General features: G+C 47.0%; 1 protein-coding gene across 1 annotated transcript in view; it reads right to left on the bottom strand.

Moving 5' to 3' along the window:
• PPP1R37 (protein phosphatase 1 regulatory subunit 37) overlaps positions 1–17,411 on the bottom strand; it is a 68,836-nt gene that overhangs the window by 31,884 nt on the left and 19,541 nt on the right. The window contains exons 3-4 of the mRNA XM_019485856.2: positions 7,048–7,145; positions 3,486–3,531 (exon numbers count right to left, since the gene is read on the bottom strand). Of these exons, the coding sequence (XP_019341401.2) occupies positions 3,486–3,531; positions 7,048–7,145 (144 nt within the window). The remainder of the gene's footprint in view (positions 1–3,485; positions 3,532–7,047; positions 7,146–17,411) is intronic.

The following is a 17,411-nucleotide window of genomic DNA, read 5'->3' as shown; positions in this document are numbered from 1 at the left end:
GGGGGGTGGGGCAGTGGGGGAGCACCTTGGAGACAAGCTGGTTTGGAGAGGTATGAGCTTTTGCAGGCTATAGTCTATGGTGTCAGATGCTAAGATGGCAGAACTGAAAAGGGAGAACCACAGGTAGCAATGGAAATCAGTCTGGTCATGGGACTTCTACCAAAGATGCTCCTCAGAGTGCAGGCCGGAGCAGAAAAATTCAATGCTCGGGGAGGAGCCAGGGCTGCGAGATGGGAGAATAAACCCAGACAGAAGAGAAGGCAAAAGAAACAAGGTGCAGGAGAGCGAAGCAGAGGAAAATCAACCACACCAAGGGGCGGGGGGAAGGGAGGGGAGAGGAGCAAAGCAGGGAGCAGACAAGAACCACTACCACCAGCAGACTGGAAGACACAGGAAGGCCAAGGGATACATGTGGCACCACGAGAAACCAGGTAATAGTTGGGAGAGGAAGAAATTAAAAGGTCCCAGTAAGAAAGTCAGAGAGCCTCATTTATACATTAGAAAATACTGGCCTAAACAAACCACAGCACTGAGGGCTGAGTGGCAAAACACTTATACTGGACATTAAAAAAAAAAAAAAAGAAGTCAAGACTACAGTATCTGCCTTGACTGCTGCCTGGTAATTATACTTTATGTTCACAGCTTTTAAATGACTGTATGGCCACATAGTTTTCAAACACTAATTTCCTATGCTCTTTGATGCAAGCGTGGTCTATTCTAGAGCAGTGGTTTTCAACCTTCTCATCTGTAGACCCCTAAAAAAACTGAACCGTCAGTGTGGGTGTTCACATACTTTTGACTGCTCAGAGTCATCTTAGACCGCCCGCGGACCCCCAGGGGTCCATGGACCACAGGCTGAAAGCCACTGTGCTAGAACATTAAGGATTCGGTGTAAAAGGAGCTCCACTTCAACCCATGTTAACAGAAGCTAGAGGCACCCTGGGGACACACTGAAAACTAATGTAGGAGTTTACAAAGCATGAATCATCTTCTACCTCCCACCCAGCCACATGCCTCGACTATCTAAACTCCAACCCTTGCTCCGGTTCCCAGTACCAAACGATACAGCCCCGCCCCGCAGCCAAGCAGGCTTTGCAGTGCTTGGCATTCTGGTGCATTTACAGCGCTCTCTCTAGTGACGAATTTCCTGGCCAGTTCTCTGGTGCATAAATCAGCATGCATTTCAGTTGTCTCTCCACGAGCCCTGTAAATACACATGGGAGGTTTTACCCCATTCAGCACATGATTTGTGTTTCAGTTCACAGAACTGCTGCCGTCAGTTGTTTAATGCAGTTTCTGAGGCTTCTGGCTTTACTGCCACTTCCTTATTTACATCTCTCTTGGGACCCGTCCTCAAAACCACAGGCAGTGTCAACCAAAGGGTTCTGACTGTTTGTGTAACCTGCAGCTGTGCAGACCAGCTGCCAACAAATCCTGGGAGCGGGGCAAGAGACAGGTCACATGGGGAGAGCTCTCCGTGACTTACACCTGCTGACCTGAAGGTAGGTCTGCCTTGCCAGGGAGTCTGCTCCGCTCTGATCAAAGACCCAGCAAGATTTTACTCACAGCTATGGTGTTTCTCTGCCTGACTGCTTAGAGTGCTGGTTTTCCCATGTCGCATCTAATCAGTTCCAGCGTACCAGGAAACAGTCTGGGCTTGAGTGGGACTGATCCTACCGATTTCAGTGACAAGCCTGAAAACTTTGGGGGTGGGGGAGGAACCAGGGAGACCCTAGCACCAGGTGAGCAGCAGTTTCACTCCCTGCTGTGATAGTCTAGAACCAAAGGAATGGGTGATGTACAGCAGCAAACATCTCCAGCATGACAAATCTCCTCCAGTGCAGGCAATGCTGACACTGACAATGACTTATCTTTAGGATGGAAAGAAAGGAAAAGAAATAAAGACGGTGGGGAGCAGCGTGGCACAGAACTGTGGTGGAGGGCAAGGAAGGGGGCCAGGGAGCTTGTGAGGAAGGGTGAGAGACTACGTTAGAAGCCACAGAAGACTATGGGGAAGTTGGCTTGGCCCAGAGAAGCAGCAAGGTGTGCACCTCTCCAGTGGTACATGTCACTTCAGGAAGTCACCTGGTCTTGATGAGAAAAAGCCACAAAACTTGCTCATTTAGCTAGGTTTCTCCTCAAGCAATGGTCTTGGATCTACTTGGCTAAAAGAGCTCGGGGATACGCCCTTCAATTTCTTCAGCCTCATCTAGATGCGTGGTTTCTGGCTGCATTTTATCAGTTATGGGCCCCATTCAAACGGCAGTCGTGACTGTGCAGAGGAATTTTTAAACGAGCCTTAAGTGACTTAGGAAAACAAAAACATGGGACTTGATTCCCCGAGTCAGCAGATGCTTTGGAAACTACCTTTGACCTTGTGACATGCCATTCCCCAAGGCAGCTGCTCAGCTCTACAGCTGTCTGCTCACAGGTTGCAATGTTTCTTCCACTACCTAGACTTTTGTCAAGGGGCCTTTGGTCTCACCCTTTGGTTCCAAGTCTCCAGCTTATGAACTTTTGTTCCCAACTGCACTTTATAAAGCTGTTGGGTAGATTTCCCTTGGGCACACGGATAGTGAGGTCAGAGAGGGAGTGGCTGTGCCGTGAGCTTTTTTGGTCCTTTGTTTAATTATAAAGTTGGAATGAACAATTTTGTTGTGCTCAGAAGAGCTACTGAAGAGAAACAGGACTCCTAACCCAGGACCCTCCATCTCCTGGCAAAAAAGCATGAAAAGCAAGAGCTTTGAGTTACTTTCATTTGAACATTTTTATTGGGAACACACCTTTGTGCACACACACGAGTAAGGCTGTTGTTCTGATAACCACACCACAACCAAGAAGATCAATCCATCAACAGCAATCTCTTTGGATAATTAGATTTTTTCTCCTGCCACTTTTGAATGGCAGATGTAAAAACTGACCATAGAAACAGCAAGATATCCATAAGAAAAATGCTAGTCTCAGCTTCTAGGAGCCGCATGTAGAACACAAGTGACAAGTGGGAAGAGCCTTCAAGAGCAGGTAGAGGTCAGGGCTGAATTAGCAGAGACAGACAATCACCACACAACTGCTGAATAATCAGCTCTTTACTCCTGATAGAGCTCCTGCCTTAGTAAATGGCTTCAGTACATTCTTTCCTCACACAACTGCTTACTGAACTAAACTCCTGGAAAGAGGGCTGAGAACTGAGATAACAGGATTTGCTGCTATCTAATGGACAAGTTGTTCAGGTTAGTCACCTTCGCAAAATGAGAGCAGTATGAGGAGGGGTTGAATCAAGCTAGATGCAGCAGCACCCTGAGGGAACTTGAAGTCTGATGTTGACAGATGCAGATTATTGTATGACTTTTCCCCTTGCTTCATGCTCTAATGAGCTGTTAGCACAGGAAATGGGCTGCACATCAGTGCAGGAGCGAGAGCTCTGCCCAGCATGCCACCAGTCTGAACATACACAGAGTCATGCAGGTGATGAGAAAGAGCCTTACCTTTGAGGTCCAAGCAGTCTATCCTGGGAGCCAGATCCTTAAGCTCCTGTTAAAAGAAACAGCATCAGGTTATACTCTGGAGTAAGAAAGGTAACAGAGAAGCAGAAGGCCACAGCACTGTGCTAACCCCCTCCCAGGGATGCTAAGGGAGGTGTGGGGGAGCAGAGCACATTTTTATGGCTGGGATTGGCTCAATGGAGCCACCATGTCAAAGACACTCACATCTGACAGAGCGGTCAGTCCCAGCAGGTATCACGGGACAAACATGGGAGGGTGGAAAGGGCAGGTCAGATCTGAGCCCCTCCCTCCATCTGCTATCTGTGAGGAGAGGAATTCTTTGCTCCTGCACCAGGGGCAAATCCCTGCCCTTAACCATGGGCAGCTTGAAGAAAGCTTCCAGGAAGGAGCCAGTCATAAAAGTAGCCAGGGCAGGTCCTGCCACAAGTGCAGTTCTAGCCCTGGCTATTCTCCCCAGTGTCTACTGGCAGCTCTGCGCAACCCCTTCCTCACTGGGGCTTTGCCCAACCTCACTGCACCCATCCTTACACTCCCATGCCCATTTCTCTTGGGCCCAGCCCTCTTCTTACTTGTGCACTAATCCATTCCCAAATAAAGCCCCACTCAAAGCACTGAGAGAAAGCTGGAGTGGGGAAAGCTTTCACCACAACAGCAGCCCCTCTATCCCTTTTCACTTCACCCTTTGTCTGTTTGGTCCACTCATGCTGTAAATACTTGGGGGTGGGAGCAGAGGCGCAGAGGGTACTGCAGTTTCGGTCCACTGCTCAGTGCAATGGACCCCCTTTCCTTAAAAACCCCTAGAGTAGAGCCATATGGGACTAAGGCAGGAGGTGCAGCGGAATTACTCTCTCCTTCAACTCTGATCACTGAAATCTTAAAGGGAAAGGGCATGGGCCTGTGGCATCCCCTACTGTGTTCTAAAGGCAGCGAGGCAGGTCTTTGTAGATGGAGGTATGCAGAGGGAATATGCCCAAGAACAAGTGGCCAGTTAGGAAGAACTCTGGCTGCTTTGAAAAGGAGATGCAAGGGAAAGACCGATTAAGCCACAAAGCTTTTATCCAACTGCTCTGCTAACAGTGGATTTACATTCTTCTATACACAGGCAACAGTTATGGTAACGTCAAGGGTTTTATTGCTCCAAAAATGTAGGGTCTGTATTTGATAGCGCTCAAATTAGTAAGGAGAATTATTTTGATGGATGATGATCAATGCAGATTAGAAAGTGGTTTCTTAGGTCACCCAAAGAAACTGTTGCAAAACAGACATCAGTAAGATGGCTGCTTTGACTCTAAGCTTAAAAATACCAGGTGTAATTTCTGAAGTCTTCACATTTTAATTACTTCAAGAAGAACCTATAAGCACAAGCCTTCAGCTCAGCATGCCTGGCCCACCATACGAAGTGTAGTTGCATCTGGGTATCAGAATGCGGCATGAGAAGTCGATGCATTTTAGAGAAAAACCCTAAAGCAGAGTATACGCTGGGGCCCCTGGCAGACATTAATCGTGCAACGGGATCAGAGGAATTTCATCCCAGGTGCCAAAACTAATGCAGCCTGCCATGTCAGGACATGCGACTTTTGGGATCTGGGAAAAGCTTGCTCAGACCCCATCACGTATCTGATGGGGCTCAGGGAACCCAGCTCCAGTGAGCAGCTCCCTGATGCCAGGTTCCCATGCATCCCCTTCAAACTTGCCAGGGCCCAGGGAGCCCAGCATCAGAGAGAGGCTCCCAGGTGCCCTTTCAACTATTATGCTGCACGTTCAAATCACAGCAGGATACAAGCCAGGAACAAAGACATTCCACATGCAATGCAGAACATCTGCGGCTGGCTTGCCATTATTATCAGTTGATAAACTGGTTGAATGTGTGGCATGGTACACTTCATTGTGTTAATTGCACAATAAATGTAATGTCTGCCCGGGGTCTAGAGCAACCCTGCTCAACTCCCAGCGATCTGGCCCACAGAGCCATGTCATCCAGCCAGCAGGCCTCCCCGCAATAGAGCGGGAGCAATGGCAGCATTAACTGCCACTCCCCTGCTGCCAACTTTCTGGACCCACAGGGAGCTCTGTAGGCTGGATAGCATGGCCCAGCACACCGGATCAGGCATGGGGCCTGATCCAGGTGCACAGGATCTGGACACCATCCTTGCAGATCCAGCCCACAGACCGACCCTACACCACTCATCAGGCCCATGGGGCCAAAAAGGTTCAGCACCACTGGTCTAGGGCACCTTGGAAAGAACAGTCTGTCTTTGCAAAATGAAAGCCTGTGGAACAAGTCCCCTAAGCTCCCACAGATCCAGAAACACATGGGAGGCCCAAGTTGTCAAACGAAAAAGAGAGAGTGAATTCTTTTAAAGACAGTTGCACTTTTGCTGATCAGAAGGACTGTTACCCTGTCAAGGGGGCAAGCCTCTTGGAAGGGTAGCTTAAAAATCAGCTTTACCAAGAGACTGAGCACCCTCAGCACATCAACTCAGTAATTCATGAGCATGTTCAGAAAGTCTCAAATGAGTAATTTTTATTTTGGAAGCAGTCACATTCTCTCCTCTTCACACATACCAGCGCAAGCAAGTTTGGAGAACAGAAAACTGACTTAAATATCTAAATATTTTGGTCTAGGACACAAATCTAGCCCGGTCTTCTGTTTCGTGCCGAATTTCCACAAGACAACAACGTAAGTCTAGCAGCCTCTTCTGTGCAGTACTACTTAAGACTTACATAAACTCCCCTCTGCACAAAACGCTCCCAAGAACGCAAGCTGATGGGTTAGAGCTGTTCTGCCCTGGAAAGACTAGGACACTTCTGCAGCACCCCCCTGCGCAATCTCACTCCCTCAAGGGCAGCCTGTCATTTCCCTTGGCTCCTCTGCTTCTCACATCAGTTATTCAGTCAGCAAGTCTCTCTGGGCACGGACTCTTCTCCTTATCCTTACAGTGCCAAAAGTCTCAGAAGAAGTTTACCTGAGTTTGCACTAGTCCAGCATTAAATGCAAGCAACTAATCACTCTGTGGTTCACTCCCGCAGACCATGATCAATTTTAGCATGAAAATGGTCTCCCTGAAACGACGTTTAAAAACAACTCTAAAGAGGAACTTGCAGTAGAAAGTGACATAAAACTGCATGCGAGATGTTCAACACATCTTACTGACACTGAACACAAGGGGAGACTTGCTTGCGAGCACTGTGTAGGAAATAAAACACTACAAATTAAAAGGAAATATCCAGACTGTTAATATTTTATTAAATATGCATGACACTGTTCTCCGGGTATTATCACCTCACATCACTATTTCATCTGTTAGAAAACCTGCTCCTGTTGGCAGAAAGCAATGCTATTGTTTTGTTTTGTTTTTTCTCCCGTTTGCCTGGCATGCAAAACACTGTCGAGTTATTCCAGAAGTCTCAGCATAGCATATAAAGCAGATTTATATTTTTAGTTCTGGATGGACTCGAACCGACTTGTCTAATGTTTCCACGTCACTTATAGAACCGGTAGCATTAAACTTGTGGGCTGCCCATGGAAAAATAGGCACTATACCTGTATCTGCTTCAGTAGTTTGGGTATCTGTTTGCAGTTTAATTTCTGACAGGCTTGTCTGTAGGCAGTGATAATTTCCTCAACAGTCACATTCTGAGCTGAAAAAAATGTAAGGAGTAAAAATTCAGGTTACATTTACATTCACCAAAAATTAATAAATAAATGTAATCAAACTCCTCCATAAGCTTCTACTATTTGACAGGCGCATACATGGGCAATCTGAGCATGAGGGTCATGTAGCGTCCTACCTGGAGCCATTGCAAGTGGCAGCAATATGAAAATTGGACACTTTGAGGCTGGCACAGGACAGGAATGTCACTTGCTATTTTACTGCCAAGTGTTTGATAATTGCATAACCCCGTACACCCGCCAAGTGCTGTCTCTGCACCATCTCGTTTGTTCATAAATCTGTTTTTCAATGAGGTTGTTTAAATATTTTTAAATGATTAAAAAATAGAACAGAGTACAGCCTAGTTGCTTCTAGTTCACACCATCAGCAAAAGGTAGCTGCGTGGCAGAACTCTTGAAGGTAATTCCAAAAAAAAAAAAGAGAGAGGAAATTCCTGATGGCAGCTAGGCTAAAAGGCTCAGCTAACGAAGATTTTTTAAATGCTCCCAAGAGCAAAGCTAGTCCGATCCACTGGCAAGGACAGTCCTCGTGGTCATCTGCTGTGACCTGCTGCAGAACAAAAGCCAAAGAACTTTGTGCAGTGACTGACGTACCTGGACAACAACCTGGACTGGAAGGAGAGCCCACCTTTGACCAAGACAGCCACCATTAAACAGAGGAAGCGAGAGAACCCGAGGCATTGCTAAGCAAGCTGCTCCCGCGGTCGCTACCCCAGAGTTACACATCTTCGTATGCTTTTCATTGTGAATGCAGCAGACTCCAGCTCCTCACCATCTCAAGTCTTCCACTTGAGGAGCCTTCTGCTATCAGAAATCTCTTTGAAGACAGCCTGGGAGTTGCCCCAACCTCTTCTTTGATAAGCTAAATCAGCGATTCTCAACCAGGGTGCCGCCAAACCAAGTTAAACCCAGAGACTTCCAACAGGAATTCCTGGTGTTAAATGTTTGTTTTAGACTTTGAGCTTTTTGCAATGAAAGAACGCTCTATTATTTCTCTAGCCACAAAGAAGAGCTGACATTTTCTGAGGGATGCCTTGAGTCTAGAACAGTTGAGAACCACTGAGCTCAACGGGCCAAGCTCCTTAAGCCTGTTTTACAGGCCACAAATCTCTCTGTTTTTTCTAAACCCCCTTAAGGATTGCATCTCCTTTTTAAAGTGGGGACACCAGAGCCAGGCACAACAGCCTCTCACTACTAGCAGTGAGAAGGCATGTCATTGCTGCTGTCCTGCTCAGTATTTCACTATTATTAGATGCAGAAACAATGCTGGCCCTTCCTGAGATAGCAGCACATGGGGAACTCTAGCTCAGCTGCCAATCTACAGCCATCAAGAGTCATCTTCGGGGGAACTGCTTTCTAGCGCCCATCTTATAAAGTACGGCAACCGTTATCCTTGGTTTTGAGACCTACCAGTGTGTCACGTCGAAATGTGTCTGATTGCATGCACCCTACAAAAGGTGTCCAGTCAGAATCTTCCCCCATTTTTACCATGCTCCGTCTATCAGTTGCACTTCAGCCATGCTTTTATCTATCCTTGTAGAGTGGTGATCAAAACATTGAACAGTGAAGCAAGATCATGCCAGACAAACCTGGGGGAACCTGATACCATTTTATCCCATTTGCTGATTACCTCCATGTCAGTTATTCTGTCCCTCCCTTTGCAATGCTACAGGTGGTTTACAATAAATTCATTGCCCTGCAAAGCCTCAACTGCCTAAGTAACTTCGCTGCAAGAACAAGAGCAAATGCCATCCGCCACTTCTCTCTTAGAGAAAAACAGAGTTACTGGCCAGGTTTGTGTAGCAGTCATGGATTGTTTAGGCCATAATGAACTACTGGATGCACCCATTTAGTTTCCTGTATAGTACAGGCCATTGAATTTTGCCCACATCTCTTCTATAACTGTCCACTTGTGGATTTTCTCTTATCAGTGAGGTTAACTGTAAAGTTCCCAAGAAGAACATCATTTGCCTAGCCCAAAATGCTCTCGCCCCTGTCTCCAATAGTCAAAACAGCTCCCTCGTATGCCTGGGGAATAGAACATCCCTAGAACTTGATAACAATTGATCTAATGACACCCAGTGGTGTGCACAAATCTCACTGTCTCGGGTAATACAACTTAACCACGGACAGCAGCAGCCAAACACGAAAATAAGAAGGGACATCTTCCCGATGAAATACTGCAGCAAGGCTCACCACAGTTTATGAACATAAACATTTATGGAATTACATAACTAGTAATGGCTGGTTAGGAGGATTCTTACTAGCCCTTATCTGCAAAGGATGCTTTTCAAGAGGTCATTTCATGGGCAGGCAGCAATTATGGGCATGTTATTAAACTGAAAGGGTAACCTAATAAGGCACCAAGAGCCGAGCAGAGCTATTTCACGCACGTTCTCAAAACCCTGGGATTAAATGACAGCGTGGCTGAACACAGGCCCCAGCACAAGTATTATAATGGACAAAAGATTCAGTTCTTAAAAATGCAGCAAATGTACGTCAGGTTTGGACGCACTAGGAGTTACTGAACAAGAGCGTTGCATTAAAGAACAGTTATTTTGCATGGATCCAATTACAAGATATTAATCCACTGTGAATTACTAGGGCAAAAATGAACCACGGCTATAAAAAGAGTAATTCCACCACTAACGCAATTATGAGAAAGCACCAGAAATCCCCAGTCACATCTGCCATGCACATTCAAATACATTTCCCCAGAGCCCAAAAAAGTCATTTTACAGCATCGTGATAACAGCAGTGGCATGGTACATTACGCTTGTATCACTGCCCAAAACAAGCAGGGAGTTAAAGATATTCTGCAGTGAGAGAGCAAGACTAAAGCCTGAATGACAACACATATCCGGAGAGCTCAGGATTCAGTTTCCCCCACAATGAACTATTTATATTCCAAAATTTCCACGACTTCGTGACTGAGCAAGAGTAGACTGCTACATGCACAGAGAGTAAAGATGTTTGTAACAACATCTAATCAGTGTTCGCACAGGTTAAACCCATGTACTGTAAACATGTCCCCTCTCCCCAGACTGCCGTTAGCATGGTTTGGATTGCTCATCCGCTGATGAAAGCCTCAGGCAGCTTGCTGGTTTTCATGTTACATGTCTCCCAACCCTGAACAAGTCAAGGTGCCTTCACAGAGGACTGGCATTCTTGCACACAATTTGGAGACACATGCACACCCATACTTTCCAGACACGTGTTAAAAAAAACAAGTTATTTTATTCAAACAGCAGAAGAAATCAGGTTTGGACTTCACTTTGGGTTAGATTTAAGTTGGTCAGAGTTCTCTGAAAGATCAGTTTCTAGTCTGAAGCAGTGCTTTCTTAGATGTGAAGGGCAAGGATTTTTGTGAGTGAAGTCTTTTCCTGGACCTTCAGGCCAACTGCGTGGTGGGATAGACCTAGACAAGCTACTGAATGCTAAACATGCTTCATAGGTCTGCAGAAAGAAGCAGGCACAGCAACGATTAATAACACTGTGGAGGGCTGTGAAACTGGAGAAGGGAAAAGTTCCCAGGGGTAGCAGACAACCAATTAACAGAAGAAAAGACAGCTTGAGCAGTGGGAAATCACTCCAACGCTACCTCAAATGAGATAAAGGCAGCCGGGGTATCAAGCACTGGTCTTGTGGCAGTCGGGGAACCGAAGGAATCTGGGTCCCAGGCTCAGTCCCTATTCTGCTGCCAAGGCTTCTAGGGCAGGGGTGGGGGGCAGCCCAGGGCTCCTTCCCACTCATCTCGAGACCCCAGCTTTTCAGGCTCTCACCTTCCCTTGTTCTCTGCAGCCTTGACTCCATGAATTAGCATCTAGTTTTGCTCCCGAGAGGGGCGTCACCTCCTGCTGGGGGCTGGGGCGGGGACTGAGGACAACCCAAAGTAGCGAGCACCACAACAGGTCTCTTCAATGAGGGCATTTACTGGAACAAAAGCCATACTGCCATAGGTTCTAGGTCCCTTCCAAAGGAGTTAGGCAGTTCCTCTGCCCCCAGTCCAGCCCATACAGCTCAAGCTCTGCTGAAGATCCTCAGCCGTTCCCTTTCCAGGCTGTCCAGCTCCCCCAAACTCCTCCACTTCAGTCCCCCAGGCTCTTTTCCCCAGGACTGAATAGGCTGCTTCCCCAGCCTGCTCTCCCATCGTCACGTTCTTCTCTGGAGACCTCCTGGGTACCGGGCATCTCACTTCTGTTGATACGTCAAAGCCATTCAAGACTGTTGGTGCTAAAGATCTACCACCACCCCTCAGCCAGCCCTGCACTTACTCCTATGTTTTTTGAGCACAGGCTAAGGAGGCAAACAATCACACAATCCTGCAATAACATGAACACAGTTACCACAGAAATATCACAACAAAACCTGCAGTCTGTAACACTTCCAAAAAAAATCGACTTTAATAAACAAGCTTGGGTTCCTTTTGCCTTCTCCTTTCAAAGCCTTTAAGTTCAAGGGTTTACATGTTTTCCTCTGCAACCAGGCGTTTCCCCAGGCTTTCTTCTTCTATAAACGAAAGCTGAGATTTCCATGTAATCACATGCTTGTGGAGCAGGGGCCTTAAGAAAAAAGCCACCAAATATCATGACTCTCAATCATTCCCAGCTGGAATTAGCAACACCAGAACTTCCCAGACTGTTGGGAAACATTTCAGCTTCCTGTGGTCTGTCTTACCCACAGGGCCAATGTGGTCCCCATTTTCAAGAAGGGGAGGAAGGAGGACCCAGGTAACTATAGGCCAGTCAGTCTCACCTCCATCCTAGGCAAAGTCTTCGAAAAAATTATCAAGGCTCACATTTGTGAGAGCCCGGCAGGACAAATTATGCTGAGGGGAAACCAGCACGGGTTTGTAGCAGGTAGATCATGCCTGACCAATCTAGTCTCTTTTTATGACCAGGTTATAAAACGCCTGGACGCAGGAGTAGGGGTGGATGTCGTATACTTAGACTTCAGGAAGGCCTTCGATACAGTATCCCACCCCATACTGGTGAACAAGTTAAGAGGCTGTGATGTGGATGACTGCACAGTCCGGTGGGTGGCGAATTGGCTAGAGGGTCGCACCCAGAGAGTCGTGGTAGATGGGTCGGTATCAACCTGGAAGGGTGTGGGCAGTGGGGTCCCGCAGGGCCCAGTTCTTGGACCGACACTCTTTAATGTCTTCATCAGCGACTTGGACGAGGGAGTGAAGTGTACTCTGTCCAAGTTTGCAGATGACACAAAGCTATGGGGAGAAGTGGACACGCCGGAGGGCAGGGAACAGCTGCAGGCAGACCTGGATAGGTTGGACAAGTGAGCAGAAAACTACAGGATGCAGTTCAACAAGGAGAAATGCAAAGTGCTGCACCTAGGGAGGAAGAATGTCCAGCACACCTACAGCCTAGGGAATGACCTGCTGGGTGGCACGGAAGCGGAAACGGATCTCGGAGTCCTAGCGGACTCCAAGATGAACACGAGTTGGCAGTGTGACGAAGCCATCAGAAAAGCCAATGGCACTTTATCGTGCATCAGCAGATGCATGACGAACAGTACCAAGGAGGTGATACTTCCCCTCTATCGGGCGCTGGTCAGACCGCAGTTGGAGTACTGCGTGCAATTCTGGGCGCCGCACTTCAAGAGGGATGCGGATAACCTGGAGAGGGTCCAGAGAAGGGCCACTCGTATGGTTAAGGGCTTGCAGGCCAGGCCCTATGTGGAGAGACTGGGGCACCTGGACCTCTTCAGCCTCCGCAAGAGAAGGTTGAGAGGCGACCTTGTGGCTGCCTATAAGTTCATCACAGGGGCACAAATGGGAATTGGTGAGGTTTTATTCACCAAGGCGCCCCCGGGGGTTACAAGAAACAATGGCCACAAGCTAGCAGAGAGCAGATTTAGATTGGACATTAGGAAGAACTTCACAGTTCGAGTGGCCAAGGTCTGGAACAGGCTCCCAAGGGAGGTGGTGCTCTCCCCTACCCTGGGGGTCTTCAAGGGGAGGTTGGATAGGCATCTAGCTGGGGTCATCTAGACCCAGCACTCTTTCCTGCCTATGCAGGGGGTCGGACTCGATTATCTATTTGGGGTCCCTTCCAACTCTAGCATCTATGAATCTACCCATCCACTGAAGAGCCCTGTTCCCAGAGCTGGGGTCTCTGAAGAGTCCTAAAGCAAAGGTGGGGGACTGCCAGCAGCTTAAGAGCAAGGAGAAGCACCTGGCAATAGGAGTCAGAGAGATTGCACAGAGTTGGGAGATAGAGGAGAGGAAGTTTGTTGGAATTATGAGCCTTCTTTGAGGCACAGGTAGAGCCATTTGGTGACCTGGGCTCGTCTGTCCCACTACAACTGCCCGGGGCTTCCCTCTCACACAGGTCCCTGCCTTTCCTACCACCTAGCAGGACAAGGGCAGGCTGGATACAGCTAGGTTCCTGCATCACAGCTGAGGTCCTATCACTGTCCTGCAAAGTTTCCCCACCCATGCCCGCAAGTCCCGCGTCTCAAGAGCGGGAGCAGAACATGCGTTTAGAGAGCTCTCCAATCCCGTTTTAAAAAGACTTCTCTACAGCTTAGTTACACTCACTGCTGAGAAACTGCCTCTCGTTTCATGATTTAATTTGTCCAATTACCTCTCCCTTCCCTCTGATAAAGTTTTGCTCCTTGAGCTCACTCGAATCATTTCTGCAGCCCTTCTCAGAACTCCCCACATCCTTCCTGAGGTGCGGATCCCCAGACTGGATACAACACTCTAATTGTTATCTTCCATCGTATACATGGGTGAATCACAACCAGGGAGCTGAGGCACCCTGGGGTGCCAAAAGATCCTTTGAAGGGAGCCTCAGGAAGCACCAGGAGATAAATGATGCAAAAGCAGATGAGGGCAGGTTCAGGCTCTCCATGCCTGGCTGCTCTTCAGCTTCCACTGCCAGGCCCCTCTGCAAGGACATAAGCACAGTAATACATTCACTGGTTTTTAAAATGGGGTGCTGCTCAATTCACACAAGCTATAGGGGCTGCCTCGAGTCTGACCAGGTGTGCCTGGAATCTAAGCATGTTGAGAATCGCTGTAATACAATCAACAACTGCACTAGCCACTTTTGCCACAGCATTGCAAAGAGAGCTAAGAAGGGACTTACGGCTGATGATAAAATCTTGGAGTCATTGCTTTCCAAGACCGCACCTTCCAGCCTGCGGGGATAAGCTGCACTCTTTCCAGACGCGTTACCCGACAAATGCATTCTACTGGTTTGTGACCGTGTAAGCAAGCGATGCAGACAGCAAGGGAAGAAAGTATTACTGGTGGCTATTTGCTCTCCCAAAGACATTAGAGGTTCCTAAATCACTGATTTAAGAAGATACATTTATTAAAACAGAGGACTAAGAGCCAGTCCTTACAGGACTCCCCAGCAACTACACTTGGAGAGCTTTCAAGCTATCTGATTATTTGGGTAACTCCATATACTACAAGCATTTTAAATCAAAATGTCACATGGTACTAAAACTAATGGCTTGGAGAAATCCAAGTACCATAGTATCAGCACAGCTGTTTGTATCAAACAGACCAGTAGCACTATCAAAGAGGCGGCTGGACTTGTTTGACAAATTCCACCTTCCACCGTTTCATGTGGGCTGGCATTGATTATACTTTTGGCCTTTCTGTGCTGATAAGAGTCCTGGCTTAACGATTCCTTTATTTCACCTGGGACCCATGTCAGGTTAGCCAGCCTACAGTGCTCCAAGTCATCCTGCTCTTACATACGTTGTAACGCTGGCAGGCACCCAAGCTTTTCGAATTTTCCAGTTTTCCAAGATGCGTTAATTATTAGCATTTGTGGTTCGGTTTGCTCCTCCGATAGTTTCTTTATGACTCTTGGGTAGAAGTGACCTGGGTCTGTTTCTTCAAAAAGGTTACAACAGATTCTGCCTTGCATCCTCCTTTGGTTATAGGTGGCAAATGTTCTATTCTGGCAATATCCTCACACAAAGGGAGGGAGGAGGAGGAGGAATACATCCTCCAGCTTTGTTCCAAATGCCAAACAAAAACAGCTCCCAAATTTTTCCACGGATTCAGCGCCTCGCCAGCAAACTCACAACCATTGGAGATGTCAAGAGACAATGACTGAACTGTCTGCTTTGCAAGTTTGATGCCCTCCCTAGCCAACTGCAAACTACCAGCAGTTTGTCCAGAAGAGGCACAGCCCAGGAAGACTGAACAAAAGGATTATAATAGTTCAAAAGTATTTCTTGCCTTGCAAGATGAAGGGAGTTGTTTGAGGAGACCAGATGAAGAGGGAGGTCTGAAGCAGTTAAGCCAGCTGAGGTACCATCAAGGTACTTGCACACAGACTGCTTTACAATCCAGTTTTCGCAACATGTCTTCTCCCTGCTGTTGAACTAAATACTTCTATTTTAAGGAGAGTCAGCTGCAGACTCCCAAGAAAAATAAATACAAGTACAAAATGCTAATGTCAACAGCATGTTGGTGGCTCACCACACTTTAATATAGGAGAAAAAGTGTGTCAGTACAGCAGGGACGAGATCGGTATCCCATACTTTTTGGCTCCTAGAGGGTGGGTTTCCTCCTAGCCAAGAATAAATAAAAAAAGTGAGACGATTGTGTACTGGGAATAAGATGGATGTGTAGAAGGTTTCAATGGGATCTGAAATCAGAAGAAGATACAAAAAGAAATGTGAAGGGATAAAATGAAGCAAGAAAAAGAGGGTGTTTTGTGCTGGCGTGAGCTGATCTGCTGGCGCCAGCCAGTATGGGGCAGCTAGAATCTCCCTTGCTAGCCCAGTTGTAACTACTGATAAAGTGCTTGTCATTCCAATTACTATGAAGGCACAGCCATTAATAAGGACTGAATCAATGCTATCTATGTAATATAGAGATGGTATTGTTCCAGTATTTTAAAAACATTTGAGTAAAAGTAGAGGGACAGATAACAAGCTTTAGTGACCCCAAGTTCACTTCATCAGAGGCTGTGAAAGGACAGAGCAGAGCAGAGTACAAAGAGGAATGAGGAATTCGAATACAATAGGTAGGAAAGCGCCAGGGAGAGGGAGGGAGGGAGGGGGAGCGCTGAGGGAGGTATGCAAGCAGAGAACCGAGGAATTGCAAAAGCCAACCCAGGTGTGAGATAAGAATCTGCAGTCCTGCTCAATCCACACTCCGCACCGCCCACTTTGTGGCTATTTCTTGTTCTGCAATGTCCTGTTCAAACTGGTTTTTCAAAAATTTTCTGCCCGAAAAGAGCAATCCCAAGGTCAGCAATAGTCACCATGCGGAGCAGAACTGCAGTGCGTGAATGCCCAATCTCCATCTGCAGATCACAGATAGGATGGAGGCAATCCCTCCCCATCTACCTTACTGGGAACCCTCCACAAACCTCACTTCTTAAACAGCCAAAAACCTGGCTCATACAAAGACCAGCACTTCTGTACCAGTTGTAGAAGACTTGCTTCCAGTTCATCATCACTGCAGCTTCTTCCCAGTTGCCCATTTAAATCCAAGTATTTGATCCTTTTACCTCAAATTTTCAGACTATAGGATGTGCTTATACTGTTGCCTTCTGTGAATCTCTTAATGACACTGCAGCAGCCCTTCTGCTACCCAGGGATGAAGCATAATCCAGGAGAGGACTAAGCAACTGCCTGCTACAAAACCGCTGGGATTTTAGCTTACGTTTTCATTCCAGTTAACCAATGCTTTAAGAAATTAAAGACTATAGCACTGGAGTAGTGTTTTCTTTTCCGACGAGGCTAAGAGTTCATTTCAAGGCCAAGTCATTCATTTCTCTGAGACCCAAATGTGCATCAAGGAGCTACTGAAGAAAATAAATGCATTTGTCTGAACAGCAAGTCTACTTGGGTTGGAGCTGTGGAAAACACTGCAAGAGTCTCTGAAGTACATGAGCAGTTTCTCTTTTATTTGAGGCAGAGCTACTTGGACAGAGCTCAGTTACCTGTTTATTCTTGGAGGGTTTGCTCACTCCTTCCCTTCCCTGCCAAGGGCTACTCTCTAGATGCAAAACCGAAGGAGAGTTTATCTGCAGCAAAGCAGCCCAATGTCAATATTGACAAGTACATTTCCTGCTTGCATTCAGTCTTGTGGCTTAATGGCAAATATTTGCCACGATCATAACAATGATTCTACAGCTTTAAAGTTCTCAGAAACACTGGGAGCAAGGCACCGCCACCGATTCAGTGACAAATAATCTCAGAAAGTCCTTGCAGTTCTTCCAAGGGCCCCCCATTGCCAT

The sequence above is a fragment of the Alligator mississippiensis genome, chromosome 15 (genome assembly GCF_030867095.1).
Source record: "Alligator mississippiensis isolate rAllMis1 chromosome 15, rAllMis1, whole genome shotgun sequence".
NCBI classification, from domain to species: domain Eukaryota; kingdom Metazoa; phylum Chordata; order Crocodylia; family Alligatoridae; genus Alligator; species Alligator mississippiensis.
The sequence above is the reverse complement of the archived record's forward strand: the minus strand, read 5'-3'. Positions and strand labels throughout refer to the sequence as shown.